The 15,676-nt window shown below is 41.2% G+C and overlaps 1 protein-coding gene across 9 annotated transcripts in view; it reads right to left on the bottom strand.

Annotated features, from left to right (window-relative positions):
- The window catches only part of LOC126183366 (uncharacterized), a 505,494-nt gene that overhangs the window by 326,725 nt on the left and 163,093 nt on the right, over nucleotides 1-15,676 (bottom strand). For all 9 annotated transcript variants that reach the window (XM_049925289.1, XM_049925286.1, XM_049925287.1 and 6 more), the window contains exons 6-8: nucleotides 7,166-7,243; nucleotides 4,154-4,243; nucleotides 3,471-3,560 (exon numbers count right to left, since the gene is read on the bottom strand). In XM_049925289.1, coding sequence (XP_049781246.1) covers nucleotides 3,471-3,560; nucleotides 4,154-4,243; nucleotides 7,166-7,243 — 258 coding nt within the window. The remainder of the gene's footprint in view (nucleotides 1-3,470; nucleotides 3,561-4,153; nucleotides 4,244-7,165; nucleotides 7,244-15,676) is intronic.

Genomic DNA, 15,676 nt, shown 5'->3' with positions numbered 1-15,676 from the left:
AAATATTTTTACTATGAACTGACTTTATATTGTCGACCTTGTGCTGTTGACCAGACATGTCCTTCACAACTGACCACATGGTTTTAATTTTATCCTGTGAATTACCTATTCTATTTGCATACCACATACTCTTTGTCTTCCCAATAACATTTTAAGCACCTTACAGTACTGTTTGTAGTGGGCTACTGTAGCTTGATTGTGACTACTTCTAACATTTTGTTATAATTCTCACTTTGTTCTACATGATATCCTTATCCCACTAGTCAGCCACCTGGGCTGCCTACTACTGCTAGTACCCCATTTAGAACATTCTAATGGAAAGCAACTCTCAAATACCATGAGAAATTTGTTAAGGAAAGCATTATATTTATCATCCAATGATCAGAACATTGTCCAACATGACCCACAATTGTGGCTGAGACAAGTGACATTGCACTTCACACACAATTAATGGAAGTAATTGTCTAGTGCTCGTGTTTCAATGTGTTTCAAAGAGATCATCATTCTCATTCCGTTCCATGTCTAACAGTTTTATAAGATGTACATATGACAATCTATGTACCACAGAGATCAACATCATTTATAATTATCATAAAGAATTTACGCCTGACAGGCATGTCAATTCATGTAGACATGCACAGTATGTGCCACTGGTGATGGGTTGCATGCCAGAACGCTGGTCTGTCACATAAATACTTCTGAAATCCACCTCATGGTGCAGCTCAGACATTTAAGATGTCCCTTATTGAATACATTCAAATTTCAAAGTGCCCAGCATACAAAGAAATATAGTTGACTAATTGCTTACAAGAAGTGGGTAAGCCTGTCATGCAGATGACAAATTATTATTTAGATAGGCAGTCACACATAATATATGATTTTCAGGTATGTTCCACATCAATCTTATCATCAGATGTAATGGAGGACAGATCAGTCAGTAAACTGACTGATCTTCTTATTTAGAGAATTATCCCTAATGACTGGAATGTTAATGAAAAACTGAACTCAAGCCTGCCTGCCTTCCATGTCTACAGCAGGCACAATGATAAAATGTGAGACATAGAAAACTGTAGCGACTTAGGCTGCACTGGTTTCTCGCACCAGAAAAGGTACACAAGTGTCCAAAGACATTTATCAAAGGTGTATCAGGATGATCATTTTCAAGCAAGTAGCCAAGTGGCAGACCAGTATGCCCAGATCATTGTTTTCACCAGCTGTTATACCTCTGTGCATCCATATCCTCAAACTTACGAATGAGTTCATATCTTAAAAGTCAGGAATGTAGCAGGTCAGCTCAGCAATTGGTGAGTGACACACAAGCGTCATTAGCAGTTTCACCTGCAGCCACGCTTACCTGAATTCTGATGTTGACCGAGTACCTAAAAGAATAGCACCCCCTTCTTTTTCCTTTGTAGCCAAAATGACTTTGCCACGTAAAGTGTGACCAGATCTTGCTTTTCATAAATGCCAAATTATCTTACTGCACAAAGTTTTCATATAGACATGGAAGAAAAGAGATTAGTGTTTAATGCATTTATGACTTCAAGGTCATTTAACATCAGAGTTTATCACATCTGGCGAAAGCTGCATAAAATGAACTGATATCTGGCTGCTAATGGGAAGACTCTGGCATTCACCTAAGATGATTTTGAGCAATGAAAGCTAGGTAAGTATGACTGGAAATAGTTCAAATATTGCTAGTCCCAAATAAGAATCTAATGCCTTAATCAGTGTGTCATTTGGCTTAAAATATATGAGAGATTTATTTAAGTGGTAAGAACCACCAAGCTTCCCCCTGGAGTGAGGGTGATATAGGAGGTGAATACAGAGAGAAAGGGAGAGGAGGAGCTGGACAGCTAGAGGGGAAGGAGGAGAAGGCCAGAGGGAGGTGGAGCAGAGAGGGGGAAGAAGGAGATGGACAGAGGGGGGGGGGGAAGGAGATGGACAGAGGGGGGGGGAAGGAGATGGACAGAGGGGGGGGGGGAAGGAGATGGACAGAGAGGGGGGAAGGAGATGGACAGAGAGAGGGTGAGGAGGTGGATGGGGGGGGGGGGGAGAGGCAGACAGAGAGAGTGATTGGGGGGGGACAGAGAGAGTGATTTTTTTGGGGGGGGGGGGGGGACAGAGAGAGTGATAACGTGGACAAAGAGAGGGGATGAGCAGATGGACAGAGAGAGGGGGAAGAGGAGATGGAGAGAGAGAGGTGGAGGAAGAAGAAGACAAGGAGGAGGAGGAGGAGGAGATGGACATGGAGAGGTAGGACGAGAAGATGTATCCAATATATGTAACATATGCACGCATGAGCAAAGCCACAGGTATGAAATTAGTAATTCATAATTATCAACTCAGTTCTTGGATACACGATGATATGGAATGCCAGGATCATGCAAAAACCTTGTCAAACTGGTGCTTTCTCAGTTGGCTTCACACAATCTGTGAATTTGAGATTTGATGGTGTTTAGTCGTCTGAGGATGTTGACATTAAAATCCTCAACATGCAGCAACAGTGTAAGTTACTTCCAAAAATGGGACATAAAAACCTCAGCAAATTTTGTCAACTCAAGCAGTGGCCTCAGTATGAACCAAAAATAGTTTAAGAAAGACTGTGATAGACTAATTAACAGTGACATAATTTTTCTGAACAAAAATTTAAAATCAGTGCTAGCTGCTCATTCCATCAATCACTGTACCATCAGTCACAACTGAGAAGTAGCTTTTTGAAAGCTAACCACAAACAATGAAACAGAAGGGAGAATTTTACTGTGGATGAACTATAATCACACTAGAAACAGAGGATCAAGGGTTAGCTTTTTACTGTTCAGTGTGTGTATTCTTGTCTTGATAACTGAAAAATCGTTATGAAAGTTTGGATCTTATGAAGGTGCAAACATGTCACTGCAAGCTAGATTTGTGGAGCTACCAAAGCATATCAATCTTCCAAGTACATTCATAGCTCTTCTCAACATTGTAAAATATATTTAAAAGTTACCCATGCAGAAATGTCTGTCATATTGTTACCTCGAGCAGTCACAATTATAATAGTAGATCAATACCTCTTACAGGTCAGTAGTATCCTGGAATCTAGGACTGAAATGTCCAACATCAAATGTATGATTGTGCGTCACCATGTGCATGTTATGTACAGTATTGATTCAGAGGACAATAAATAAAAAAATAAAAAAATTAAATCACAAACCAGTTGGCCACAGTTTTCTGATGCAGGTTCTAAGTGCAACACCATGATGTGCTGAGTAAAAGATTATTTCCACAACATTATTTCTGTTCTGAAACATACGGTAGTGCATTTGGATATTTAGCACAATTTCACTCACTAACAATAAGCAGAGTTCAGCTCCCACATGGAAAAAGGGCAGTTGAACTCTTCAGTAAGGTTTGAATTAAAGCCTCAAGGATCTCTCTTCAAGTGTGATCTGCTTAAAGAATGTAAGATCGATAAATTCAATACTCACATCATCTCTGACGTCATCTGATGTTATAGCTTCTTCTAGGTTGTCTTCGATATTACCACTAGTGACATCAGTGATTACTGGACCATTGCCCTGAAACAACAAAATGCTAGCTTTCACACAATACAAAACACTTTTTTTTTGTCAGCTAGTAATACTGTATAGTAGAATCTTGCCAAATCACTAACCCCACATACCAGGGCCTGACAGAACCTTTCCTTTAATAATATATTTCCAAACAAATACACGCATTAAGCACACTCTCTTCCAATGTGGAAAGAAGGAATGAATATTAATGTTCAGTAGTCAAAGCCAAATGTATTAGACACTGGCTTCAAATAAGACAGATTAATGTGAGGTTTAAAGTTTCCACAGTTTATAGATTATTCCGTGAAATTTCAGGCTAATACTAGACATGTAGCAGTTCCCCTAAAACTTCACAGGACAAGAAAGACTGCATTAATAAAAGCAATAAGGATTTTTTCCCATGACTTTCTACATTCTGCAAAATCCTGTAATACATTTGTCTTCTAGAACAATTTTTGCAAGTCTATACATTGCAGACTCTACTTCTCACAGAAAGAAAAATCAGTTTCACTCTTCATCAGGACTGAAATGAGACACTCAAGTACCTCTCTTGAAGCATGAACTGTTTAAAGGATAGTAGATTCAGATTTGAAACTTACATCATCTTCAAGGTGATTTGGGATGAGAGTTTCCTCCAGGTTGTTTTTAATAATAGCACTAGCAGCATCAAGTGCTACTGGAACAGTGGCCTGAAACATTCAAAATGCCAACTTTCCAACAAACTGCTATATTTTGGAAACAGGCTATAAGTACTGTAATGGATTCAAATTCTATGGTTGACCGAAACTTTCTTTCCATATTTACTTTAATACATCAACAAGAATCACAGTAAATTCAGTTACTACAAAAACAAACACACAAAATTAAATTCACTCTCTTCCAATAAGGAAAGAAGGAAGGAATATTAACATTAGACATTCAGATGTCAAAGCCAAATTCATTACACACTGGCTACAAATAAGACAGATTGGTGCAAGATTTTAAAATACTGACAGCTTATACATTATTCCACGAAATTTCATTAATTGAAAATAACTTTCCAGACAAGTTAATCAGAAAGTGTACTAAACAGCCATATAAAAAAACAATGGATCACTAGAGGGATTAAAGTGTGTTGTGAAATGTACCTTTTGGCAAGAACAAGTAGGGATCCTGCAGCAGTTGTACTCTATGAAAACTACTCAAAATTACTAAGAAAGATTATTAAATAATCAAGAAACTTGCACATAATGTCAGAAATCAGTTCTTCGGACAACAGACTTAAGCCTGTATTGAATGTAGTGAAATGAGAGACAGGACAACCAGCCACAGAACATGACATCACTACTGAACTGAATAGAAGGGCTATAAATGATGAGTCATGGGTAGCAAATGCATTTAATAATCATAGTAGAAAGTATAGGAACAAAAAGTTCAAAAGCAATATCCCAGCAGTATGCTGAAAAAGCAACTTCCATAAAATTCAATCATAAACTTTTAGTTTTGAAATTAAGAAAATTATACATTCTCTCATAAATAAAAGTTCGTCTGCTTTTGATGATGTTTCCAATAGAGCACTTAACATTTGTGCCATATAATAAGCCCAGTCTTGTCTGAAATATTTAACACATCACTAACCCAGGACATTTTTACAGAGAGACTGAAATATGTGTAGTTAAATCCGTCTTCAAGAAAAGTGGTAAGAGATATGTCAGTAACTACGAACCTGTTTCACTGTTGACAACATTCCAAATTTTTGAGAAGATGAAGCACTCTAGAATAGTATCTCACCTTAGCAACAATAGTATGCTTCAGAAGGGTTGCTCTACTGAGAATGCCATTTACACGTTCACTCACCAAATTTTACACACATGAAATAATAAAATACCACTGATTGGTAATTTCTGCAACCTCTCTAAGGCATTTGGTTGCATGAGTCAGAGAATTCTCCCAGATAAATTGACTTTTATAGGACTGAGGTTATACCCAATAAATGGATAATGTCATATCTTACCAAAAGAATGTAGAACGTTGTACTTAGCTAATCGAGCAATATATTCCAGGGACTTAATTCTGACTGGGAAGAAATCACGTATGAAGCTCCCCAAAGTACTGTTCCTCATATGTGTACATGATCTTCCATCCAGTATACAACAAGCAGAATTAGTTCTTTTTGCGGATGACACTAGTATTGTAATCAATCCAAGCATACGTATGGAAACAGAAGAAATGGTGAACAAAGTTCTTAGAACTGTCATTGACTGGCCTCAACCCCAATTTTAGAAAGACGAAACACATTCACTTCTGCACATCCAGAGGTACTATACCAATGATAAGTGTAACACATGGTGAAGAAATAATAATCTGGGTAAACAACTCCTAAAACAATTTAGTTCAGCCACACTTGCACATACAATCATTGCAAATCTTGGGCATAGACAAATCAGTAAGATGACATATTTTGCTCATTTTCATTCAGTAATGTCATATGGAATAATGTTGTGGGATAACTCATCTTTAAGAAACAGTCCTCATTGTGCAAAACCTTGCTGTAAGAATATTATCCGGTATTCACCCATGATCATCTTGTCGGCACCTGTTTAAGGAGTTGGGCATTCTGATTACTGCTTCACAGTATATTTATTCCATCATGAAGTTTGTTGTAAATAATCCACTACAGTTCAAAAGGAATAATGAGGTCCATAATTAAAATACCAGAAAGAAAAACGACATTCATTACTCCATCTTAAGGTGGTCTTTAGCACAAAAAGGGATGCACAATGTTGCAACAAAATGTTTTCATCACTTACCCAGTGATATAAAATATCTGACAGACAGAAAAGTAAAATTTTGTAACAAACTGAATAAGTTTCTCCTTGACAACTTCTATTCCATAGAAGAATTTCTATTACTGTAATGTGAAAAAGGTGGTGGGTAGGAATTATTAACTCATATCTGAATAGCTTTTTTCCACTAGAAATAGAGAGAGAGAGAGAGAGAGAGAGAGAGAGAGAGAGAGAGAGAGAGAGAGAGAGAATGGAAAAAACCTTAGAAATGTTCAAAATGTAACCATACGAACAAATTAATTTGTGATGTAAATATCAAAAGACTCATTCCACATCATGACAATCTAGTGTGCAAAATGATCCACTGAAAATCTGACTAACTAACTCAGGCTAATACTGACACCTGGCAGTTCCCCCGATATTTCACAGAACAAGAAAGACTGCATTAAGGGAAGCAATAAGGATGTCTACCACCTCATCTCTACGTACTGCATTGGGGTTTTAGAAGCAGTTCTGTAAGCCTGCCCATTGTATAGTAGTTCTCAAAGAGAGTCAGTTCCACTCTTTATCATGGCTCTGAGCACTATGGGACTTAACATCTTAGGTCATCAGTCCCCTAGAACTTAGAACTACGTAAACCTAACTAACCTAAGGACATCACACACATCCATGCCTGAGGCAGGATTCGAACCTGCGGCCGTAGCGGTCGCGCGGTTCCAGACTGACGCGCCTAGAACCGCTTGGCCACAACGGCCAGCTCTTTATCATGATTGAAATCAGACACTCGAGTACCTTTCATGAAATATTAACTGTTTAAATGATAATAGACGTAAATATGAAACTTACATCATCTTCAGGGTGATTTGGGGTAAGAGTTTTATCCTGGTTAATTTCAGTAATAGCATTAATGACTGGAACAGTGCCCTGAAACAATCAACATGGCAGCTTTGCAGCAAACCGCAATATTTTGTAAACAAACTATAAACACTATAATGTAGATTCAATTTCCATGACTGATAGAAACTTTGTTTCAATACTTACTTTAATACATCAACAAGATTCACATTAAATTCAATTGCACACACACACACACACACACACACACAAATAGATATAAGAATTTATTTCACATTATTGTCTAAACTCTGCACTGTATTTGAACTTTTAGGAGCGGTTAAATGACACCAGAAGTGCAGAATTCAGTTCCCAGATGGAAACAGTGTTCAAAATGGCTCTAAGCACTATGGGACTTATCATCTGAGGTCATCAGTCCCCTAGACTTGAAACTACTTAAACCTAACTAACCTAAAGACATCACACACATCCATGCCCGAGGCAGGATTTGAACCTGAGACCGTAGCAGCAGTGCGGTTCTGGACTGTAGTGCCTAGAACTGCTCGGCCACAGCGGCCGGCTTGGAGACAGGGAAGTTGCACTTTCGAATTGAAATCTCTCTCTTCACCAACTGCCTTGCTTCATAAATGCTCTGTGGAATCTGATATTTTCTAATCCTTTTCACATCGTTACTTGATTTGAAACCTATGGAAATATGTGTTTCACAGGATACATCTGTAGTCGGTACACCTTAAGAGTAGCTTATATAATTGCAGAAATATGTACTGATTATTGGGTGATAGATTCATAAACATAGTATTCCCATCATCCCCGAGTTGATTTGGGATAACAGTTGCTTCCCAGTTCCCTGCAGTTTTGTCTTTAGTTACATCAGCTATCTCAAGCCCACAGCCCTGAAACAGCCAAATACTAGCTTTTTGACATACCATAATATCTAAGAAAAACAAAAAACTGTCATCGGTGGCTGGGTTTACCAACACTAAACCCACACCACAGTCGGATGAGTTTGCTATAGTGTTATACTTTTTGTACTTATTGTTACTTGGCAGAAAAGCAATATCCAACCTTGAGAACGTTTTAAGGAGCAGACAACAATAATCCATATAGTAATGGCTATTGTTTCTCCAGTGTGATGTATGGATGTAAGAACTGGACCATAAGAAAGACTGAATGGTGTATAATAGACTTCTTTGAATTGTAGTGTTGGAGGAAACTCTTCAGAGTTCCATGGACCACAAAGAGAACGAATAGGTCAGTACTGCAACAAATAAAACCAGACTGCTCCTCGAAAGGTCTGATACTGAAATAAAAACTGACGTATTACAGGTACATCATGATAAGGCATGATTCACTGGAAAACACCTGAGTGTTAGGGAAGATTGAAGGAACAACAAGAAAATGGTAGCAAAGAATGAGATGGATTGATGGAATCACAGAAGTAATGGGTTCCAACCTGGAAAGTCTGCAGAAAGTAGTGCATGATAGAAGAAATTGGCATGCTTTAGTTCATATGTTCACAGAGAGGCTATCACCTAAACAACTAGAGAGTGTGTGAGTGTGTGTGTGTGTGTGTGTGTGTGTGTGTGTGTGTGTGTGTGTGTGACAGAGAGAGAGAGAGAGAGAGAGAGAGAGAGAGAGATACTAGATGGCACACACAGTTCAGTAGCGGAATGTTACAGGTTTAACACACTGTTATAAACACGCTTTAAGAAGGCACCATTAGTAACTGAGACATAGGAGAATTTCCTATATGTCCAAAATCGAGACTCTTCATTGTCCACCTAGCAGTCTTGATCTGATGCCTTCTTATAAAAGGGCAGTCAAATGAAATTGAGACAGGTGGAAAAAAAGTATGTATACTGATTATTATTGCAAAAGTAATTGTCATAACTGTTAATACATTTGTCCCGCTGTGAGAGAGGATGGTCAGTGCCTTAATGGAAAAATGTTTTTAATTGCCTACAGCAACATTATTGTACCCAGATGTGCACCTTTTTGTCTGAAGCAAGTCAACGGCCATGAATGTCTTTCTTCAGTGCTCCAAAAACATGGAAAGTGCATGGGGTCAGATCAGAACTGTAAGGAGGATGTGTAACGGCTTTCCAATGAAACTCTTGCAGCATAGTCGAAACAACATTGACAACATGTGGGCAGGGATTACTCTGCAACAGAGTGATGCTGTCCATCAATATTCTTGGGCCCTTGAACTTGGTGCACTACAGTTTGACTGGGAAATCTTTGAAGGCCTGAAGAAAGACATTTGTGGCCGCCTATTGGCTTCAGATGAAGAGGTGCACACCTGGGTACAATCACGGTTTCATAGGCAACAGTTACCATTTTTCCAGAAAGGCACTGATTGCCTTATTTCACAGTGGGATAAATGCATTAACAGTTATGGTGATTACTGTCTGACAAAGATGTGAAGCACCCAGAAGACCCAGATGTCAACATAACTTCGTACACATACACAATCAGCAGGTATGAAAATGATTCTAGTTGTAATTCTCTGTGACAGGTAGAACAATCACTGGAGCACACAAATAATGTTAATGTATCATTTAAACAATGCAAACTCCAGGTTGGAATAACAACAATACAAGGAATAGGATAGATTAATACTCACAGTAAAGATGACCCGTTGAGTTGCAGACAGGCACTACGAGAAAACATGCCTATGCAGCTATCGGCCAAAGCCTTCCTCAGGAAAAAAAAAAAAAAAAAAAAAAATCCAGTAAGAGTTGCCGGTGGTGGTGGCCGAATGTGTGTGAGGTGTGTGTGCTTGCGTAAATGTGTGTATGTTTTCTTTGCTGAGGAAGGCTTTGGCTGATAGCTGCATGTGTAGCAGTCTTTTCATTGTGCCTGTCCACAACTTAACAGGTCATCTTTACGGTAAGTAGCACTCTATCCTACTCCTTATATTCATGCTTAGTTTAGTTACTAAAACTTACTAGTCTTACTAGTATACAACAGCAAAAACAGCATCAGATTTTGAATGACCAGTGAGGAGATGGAGATGCCATGTACTCAAGTGAGACAGTTTAGCAGCACCTGACAATCTGAAAGAGGCTTCGTGGTGAGCGACCGTGTGTGTGTGTGTGTGTGTGGGGGGGGGGGGGGGGGGGGCACTCAATGTCGAGGTTATCAGCACCCTAACACACATTCAAAGAAACGAATGTGGACAAAATTAGTAAAATGGTAGCATATAAGTAAAGAAAGCTGGAAACGATGAAAAATGCTGCATAAGAAAATAAAACCTAAGTAAAATGAGAAAGGAGTGTCAAGGATGCTACAGAAAATTGTCACTGGCTGGCCACTTACGTAAAATATAGGTGAGCCAGTCACCCTGTGAACAAATTAAGACCCTCTCCCTAAGATCTTGGTAAAAACATTGGACAAGTCACAGAACTTTAACCACATTTGTTTGATTATTTCCTAAAAGAGATGGCAGATCCACAGACAAGTCAGCCATGGGGCGCTGGTCAGAAAATAAAACACAACCCAATAAAACGTGGCACATAGTGATCTGGATGCCACAAGCACCACACATTGGAGGGTCCTCTCCACAGAGCAAAGAACCATGTGTCATAGGCCTATGACCTATATGAAGACGAGTGAGGAGAATCTCATCCCGTCTACGTGACTGGAAGTAGTACACCACACACGCGTTGTGGGCTTAACTAAACAGGGCTTATTGCCAGTCATTTACAGCCACTCATCCTCCCAGATGTAAGACTCTTGAGCTCAACAGTGAGGTAAGTGCGTGCAGGGGGATGGCACACTGAAATAGTTGTGAATCGAGACACGCCTCCTTGGCTGCGAGATCTGCCTTTTTGTTCCCAGCAATGCCGATGTACCCTAGAACCCAGTAGAAAGCCACCTCCTTCCCCAGTTGTTGTAGTTGAAGGAGGGCATCCTGGATCCTGTGGACTGTATTAGTTGCTGGGTACAAATGTTGCAACGAGTGAAAGCACTTAGTGAATCTGAACAGGCAAGAAATTTAGGACGGGAAGAGGGTCTCATCTGCTCCAGTGCCCGCAAGATCGCAGAAATTGTTGCATCAAAGGCAGTAAACATCTGAGGCAGTTGGACATTGAGGACACAATCCAAAAAAACAACAAAGCAACCAATAGAATCCCCCTGTTTTGACCCATCCATAGAAACAGCTACATAGTCGTGCTGCTCAGATAAAATGGTAGAAAATGTTGCATTAAAAATGGAAGCAGGGGTCCAATCTCTCTTGTACCCCACCAAATCTAAAAATCACTCTGGGCCTCTCCAGTAACCAGGGTGGCAGGTGGTTAAAACCCTGGATTTGGACCATACAGGGATTCCAGCACGCATTGCACATGGATCCCAAATGGCATCATGGCTCAGGGACGGTGGGAAAAAAGACGGTCCAAAGGTGGATGACCAACAATAACAGTGAATGGGTGAAGTTGGAGCTGCAAGAAACTTCCACACCTGGCACACCAGGAGGAGCTGCCGCCAGATGGTAATGGGGAGGTGGCAACCAAAGGCCCATTGATGCAGTTGCATGGGAATACAGTGTCTCCAAGTAGTATCGCATGCCTTACTGACATCAAAGAATATACCAATACAGTGATGCTGATCGAGGAAAGCCTGCTGAATAGCCACATCTAAGAGGGTCTGGTTGTCGACTGTGGACTGAAATTTTTGGAATCCACACCAAGAGCAGCTAAGGAGTTACCTGGTCTCTAACAGCCAGACCAGATGACAGTTAACCATCTTTCCCAGGGTCTTTCCTACACAGCTCGTTGAGGCGATACTCCGGTAACTACTGGGTCATGTGCGGTCCTTTTCTGGTTTGAGGAGAGGGATTAGAATTGCCTCCCTCAACGAGTTGTGGAATACGACTGTCTGCCATATTAGATTGAAACATTCAAGGACGACTTCCTTTGACGCCGCCGGCAAATGTCAAAGCATGCAGTACCAGATGTGGTCATGACTGGGTGCAGTGTCGGAAGTCGGAAGTCAGTGCCGATTCAAGCTCCCATAAGGGGAGTTGTAGACCTCAGAACTGTTGGATCTGAAGTTCAACTTTTCCCTCTCGACAGTCGCACAGTAGTGACGAAATGCTGGATCCTGGCTTGCACTGGCAGTAGTTTGTGCAAAATGCTCGGCCAGCGTCTGAGCAACGTCTCTAGGTGTTGTTTGGAGGCAACCTTAGTGCAGCACTGCAGCTATCAGTAAATGGCTGTGTTTACCAGAAATCCCCTGAATGGCTTCCCATACTTTGTAGGAACAACTGGAATGATTTATGGAGTTCAGGAACTCATGCCATGACCAATTTTTGCTCTCTCTACTGACGCGGCGAGCCCTGGCTCTCGCGAGTCGAAATGGTGTGAGATTGTCTGCTGTCAGGCGGCATTTAAACTGTCAAAGCGCCACACGCCTGTCCCGGGTGGCTAAATGGCACTCTTCTGTCCACCAAGGGACAGGTCGCATCTGAAGAGGGCTGAAAAACTTTGGTATGGATACATCAGCAACATGATGGAACACGTGTGATGTGATCCACCCATTCCTGGATGCTGTCATGGTGTTCAAACACAGCCAACTGGCCAAACAGTGTCCAGTTAGCCCCGCCAAACAGCCATATTGGTGGCTTCTGTTCCTACAACACACCTTCAAGTAGCTAAAGGCGGATTAGGAAGTGGTCGCTGGAATGAAGGTTGTCAATGACCTCCCAGTGAACAGAGTCGGCAAAGGATGGAGAGAAGAGAGGTAGAAAATGGCTCTAAGCACTATTGGACTTAACACTTGAGATCATCAGTGCCCTAGAACTTAGAACTACTTAAACCTAACTAACCTAAGGACCTCTCACACATCCATGCCCGAGGCAGAATTTGAATCTGTGACCGTAGCAGCGCGCAGTTCTGGACTGAAGCGCCTAGAAATACTTGGCCACCGCGGCCGGCAGAAGAGAGGTAGGTCAATGGCTGAGAATGACCCAGAAGCAGCACAAAAATGAGTTGGAGTACTAGTATTTAGGATGCACAGCTCTCGAGATGTCAGGAGGCTTTCCAAAACTCGACCCCAACAGCAAGTAGATGTTGAGCCCCACAGGACATGACGGGCATTGAAGTCTCCCAGGAAGAGGAATGGTCGGGGGAGTTGAGTGATAAGATCCGCAAGAGCCTCAGAGTCTACTGCATTCAGTGGAGGTAAATAAGGAGAACAAACTTTAAGCCTCTAACGTGCAGAAATTTCAGCTGCAACTGCTTGCAGGTTGGTATACAGGGGAAGAGCAGAGGAGTGGTGCCCATTATTGACAAAATTGACAAACACGGTAACCCCTACTTTGCCTCTGCCCCCGTCAGGACATCCTTGTGATATAGCGATAGCCCCATAGTGCAGGGGCATCAGATGCTTTGAAACATGTTTCCTGTAAACACAAGCACAGAGGGCATTGCTGCATTAGGAGTTTCAGTTCCTCCATGAGCATCCTGAATCCTTTCATGTTTGTATAATAGGAGCCATCTATTTGGGCGGGGGTGGGGGGTGGGGGTGTGTGTGTGTGTGGGGGGGGGGGGGGGGGTAGTACTTTCATCCTGACTTTCTGATGGGGAGGTGAGCCCACAATGGGTGGAAGTTCAGTTTTGGAGCAAGATGGTTGCCCCTATCTGACATCAGGCTCCATAGCCTCTAAAGAAGACTCGAGAGAGACGTCAAGAGAGGTCGATCTCAAGAACGTCAGGCTGTTTTCTGCCCAGTTCAACAGGTGTTGGACTTTTTGCCTTGGCTTTTTTTCCCCTGCCTAGACTTTGCAGCCACTACTGCAGTTGTGGGTGTGGCAGCATTGTACAGCATATCAGATGGAACCTTTGGATGGGTAGGGAGCGCCACAATGTCAGCAACCACAGCTTTTTCTGAAGTTCTTTGGGGAGGGACAGGCTTAGAAATGACCGCAGTAGCACAAGTGCATTGACACATACAGGTACTAGTGCTGACATTAGCAGCCTCCGTTTTTGTAGCAGCACTAGCTTTCCGGCATTGGCTGTTTAACAACTGAAGTGAAGGAGGTAGCAAAACACGGGTGCAGCATGGCTTTCCATAAGTTTTTTGCCTCCCATAGGGGATGAGCTTCATAGTTTTAAGCTCCTGTATCTTCCATTCTTCCAGATACACACTGCAGTCCTGACTCCAGACAGGGTGAGGTCCAGAGCAATTCACAAACTTCAATGGAGACTAACAATGGACACCTTCATGGGCGTCCTGACCACACTTGCCACAAGTAACTTCTCCATGACACCCAAGAGTATTATGCCCAAAGCACTGTCATTTGAATCACTGCATTGGGTTATGTAAATAAGGCCGCACACATAAGCGAAGGAAACCTGCCTTAATATGCTCAGCGAGTTTCATGCTACTGAACGTCAGGATAAAGGAGTCGGACTTAACAAGAACCCCATCCACCCTCTTCATGATATTTTGCATGTCAACTATTACTTCTGGAGCCCACTTATCTTTCAGTTCCTCTTTGGGAATATCCCTGCATGTCACAACACCTTTGCTATCATTCAAGGTGGTGTGCAGCTCAGTTTCGATGGCATATTCCCCAAAGGATTGCGCATTCTGCAGATTCTTAGCTTAATACGAAACCAGCAGTTTCCACCTGCAGCGTCCCAGCAATCGCTTAGCAGATTTTCAACTTTCAGCAAAGCCCTCTAGCCCTTTTTGAATATAGAAAGGTGAAACTTTCTCAAAGCTGCCCTCTTTCCTTTTAAAAATTAAAAACACATTCTGACTGCCAGCATGTGTTCTGTTACTAGATATGATACCCTTAGATTTCGCTCCTGAGTCAGGACGACTGGCTACACGAGCCCTCTTGTCAGACTGGGTGTTGGTAGCTACCAGTGGCCCACCCTATATATGATAATCATTTCAAGGCACCATAAGCATCTACATCTCCCTGCAGACTTTTAAACAACCAGCTCAAGTAACAATTTATTAAAGTATTTCACTGTGTGGTTTTAGAGACTGCCCAAGAGCACACAACTAGAAAGGAAGTACATTTATGACATGTAGCAATAAGTTTTTGTAAAGTATCTATTTCTGACACTTTTTCAAATATTCAGAGTAGCCCTTCATATATACTTTCCTTCTAAATATAGTTTTAACAAAGACTACTATGGTATCAGCATCTGTCATGACTCGTGAACATAATCTTCCAATATTCAGATGTGCATCATCTTATATAGCTAAATAGATTAATCATTAGTAGTGTGCAAAACAATATAGATGAAAAATACTGTTTACAACAACGTATCACACATTCCAAAACTGAACTTACACCTTTATTTTATTTCATGTCCTTTCAAAGATATTGACTTACATCTTGACGCTGATGTGAAGAGTTATCTACAATGTCTAAGTAATTTGAGATGAAGGACTGGTTTAAACTGTATTAAATTCAGAGGAGAAATAAGACCGTTGTACATGCTAGCTGTGTGTTTAAAGTTCAGTGCTGTATGACTAGAACAA

This window comes from Schistocerca cancellata, chromosome 4 (genome assembly GCF_023864275.1).
Source record: "Schistocerca cancellata isolate TAMUIC-IGC-003103 chromosome 4, iqSchCanc2.1, whole genome shotgun sequence".
Classification (NCBI taxonomy): Eukaryota; Metazoa; Arthropoda; class Insecta; order Orthoptera; family Acrididae; genus Schistocerca; species Schistocerca cancellata.
The sequence above is the reverse complement of the archived record's forward strand: the minus strand, read 5'-3'. Positions and strand labels throughout refer to the sequence as shown.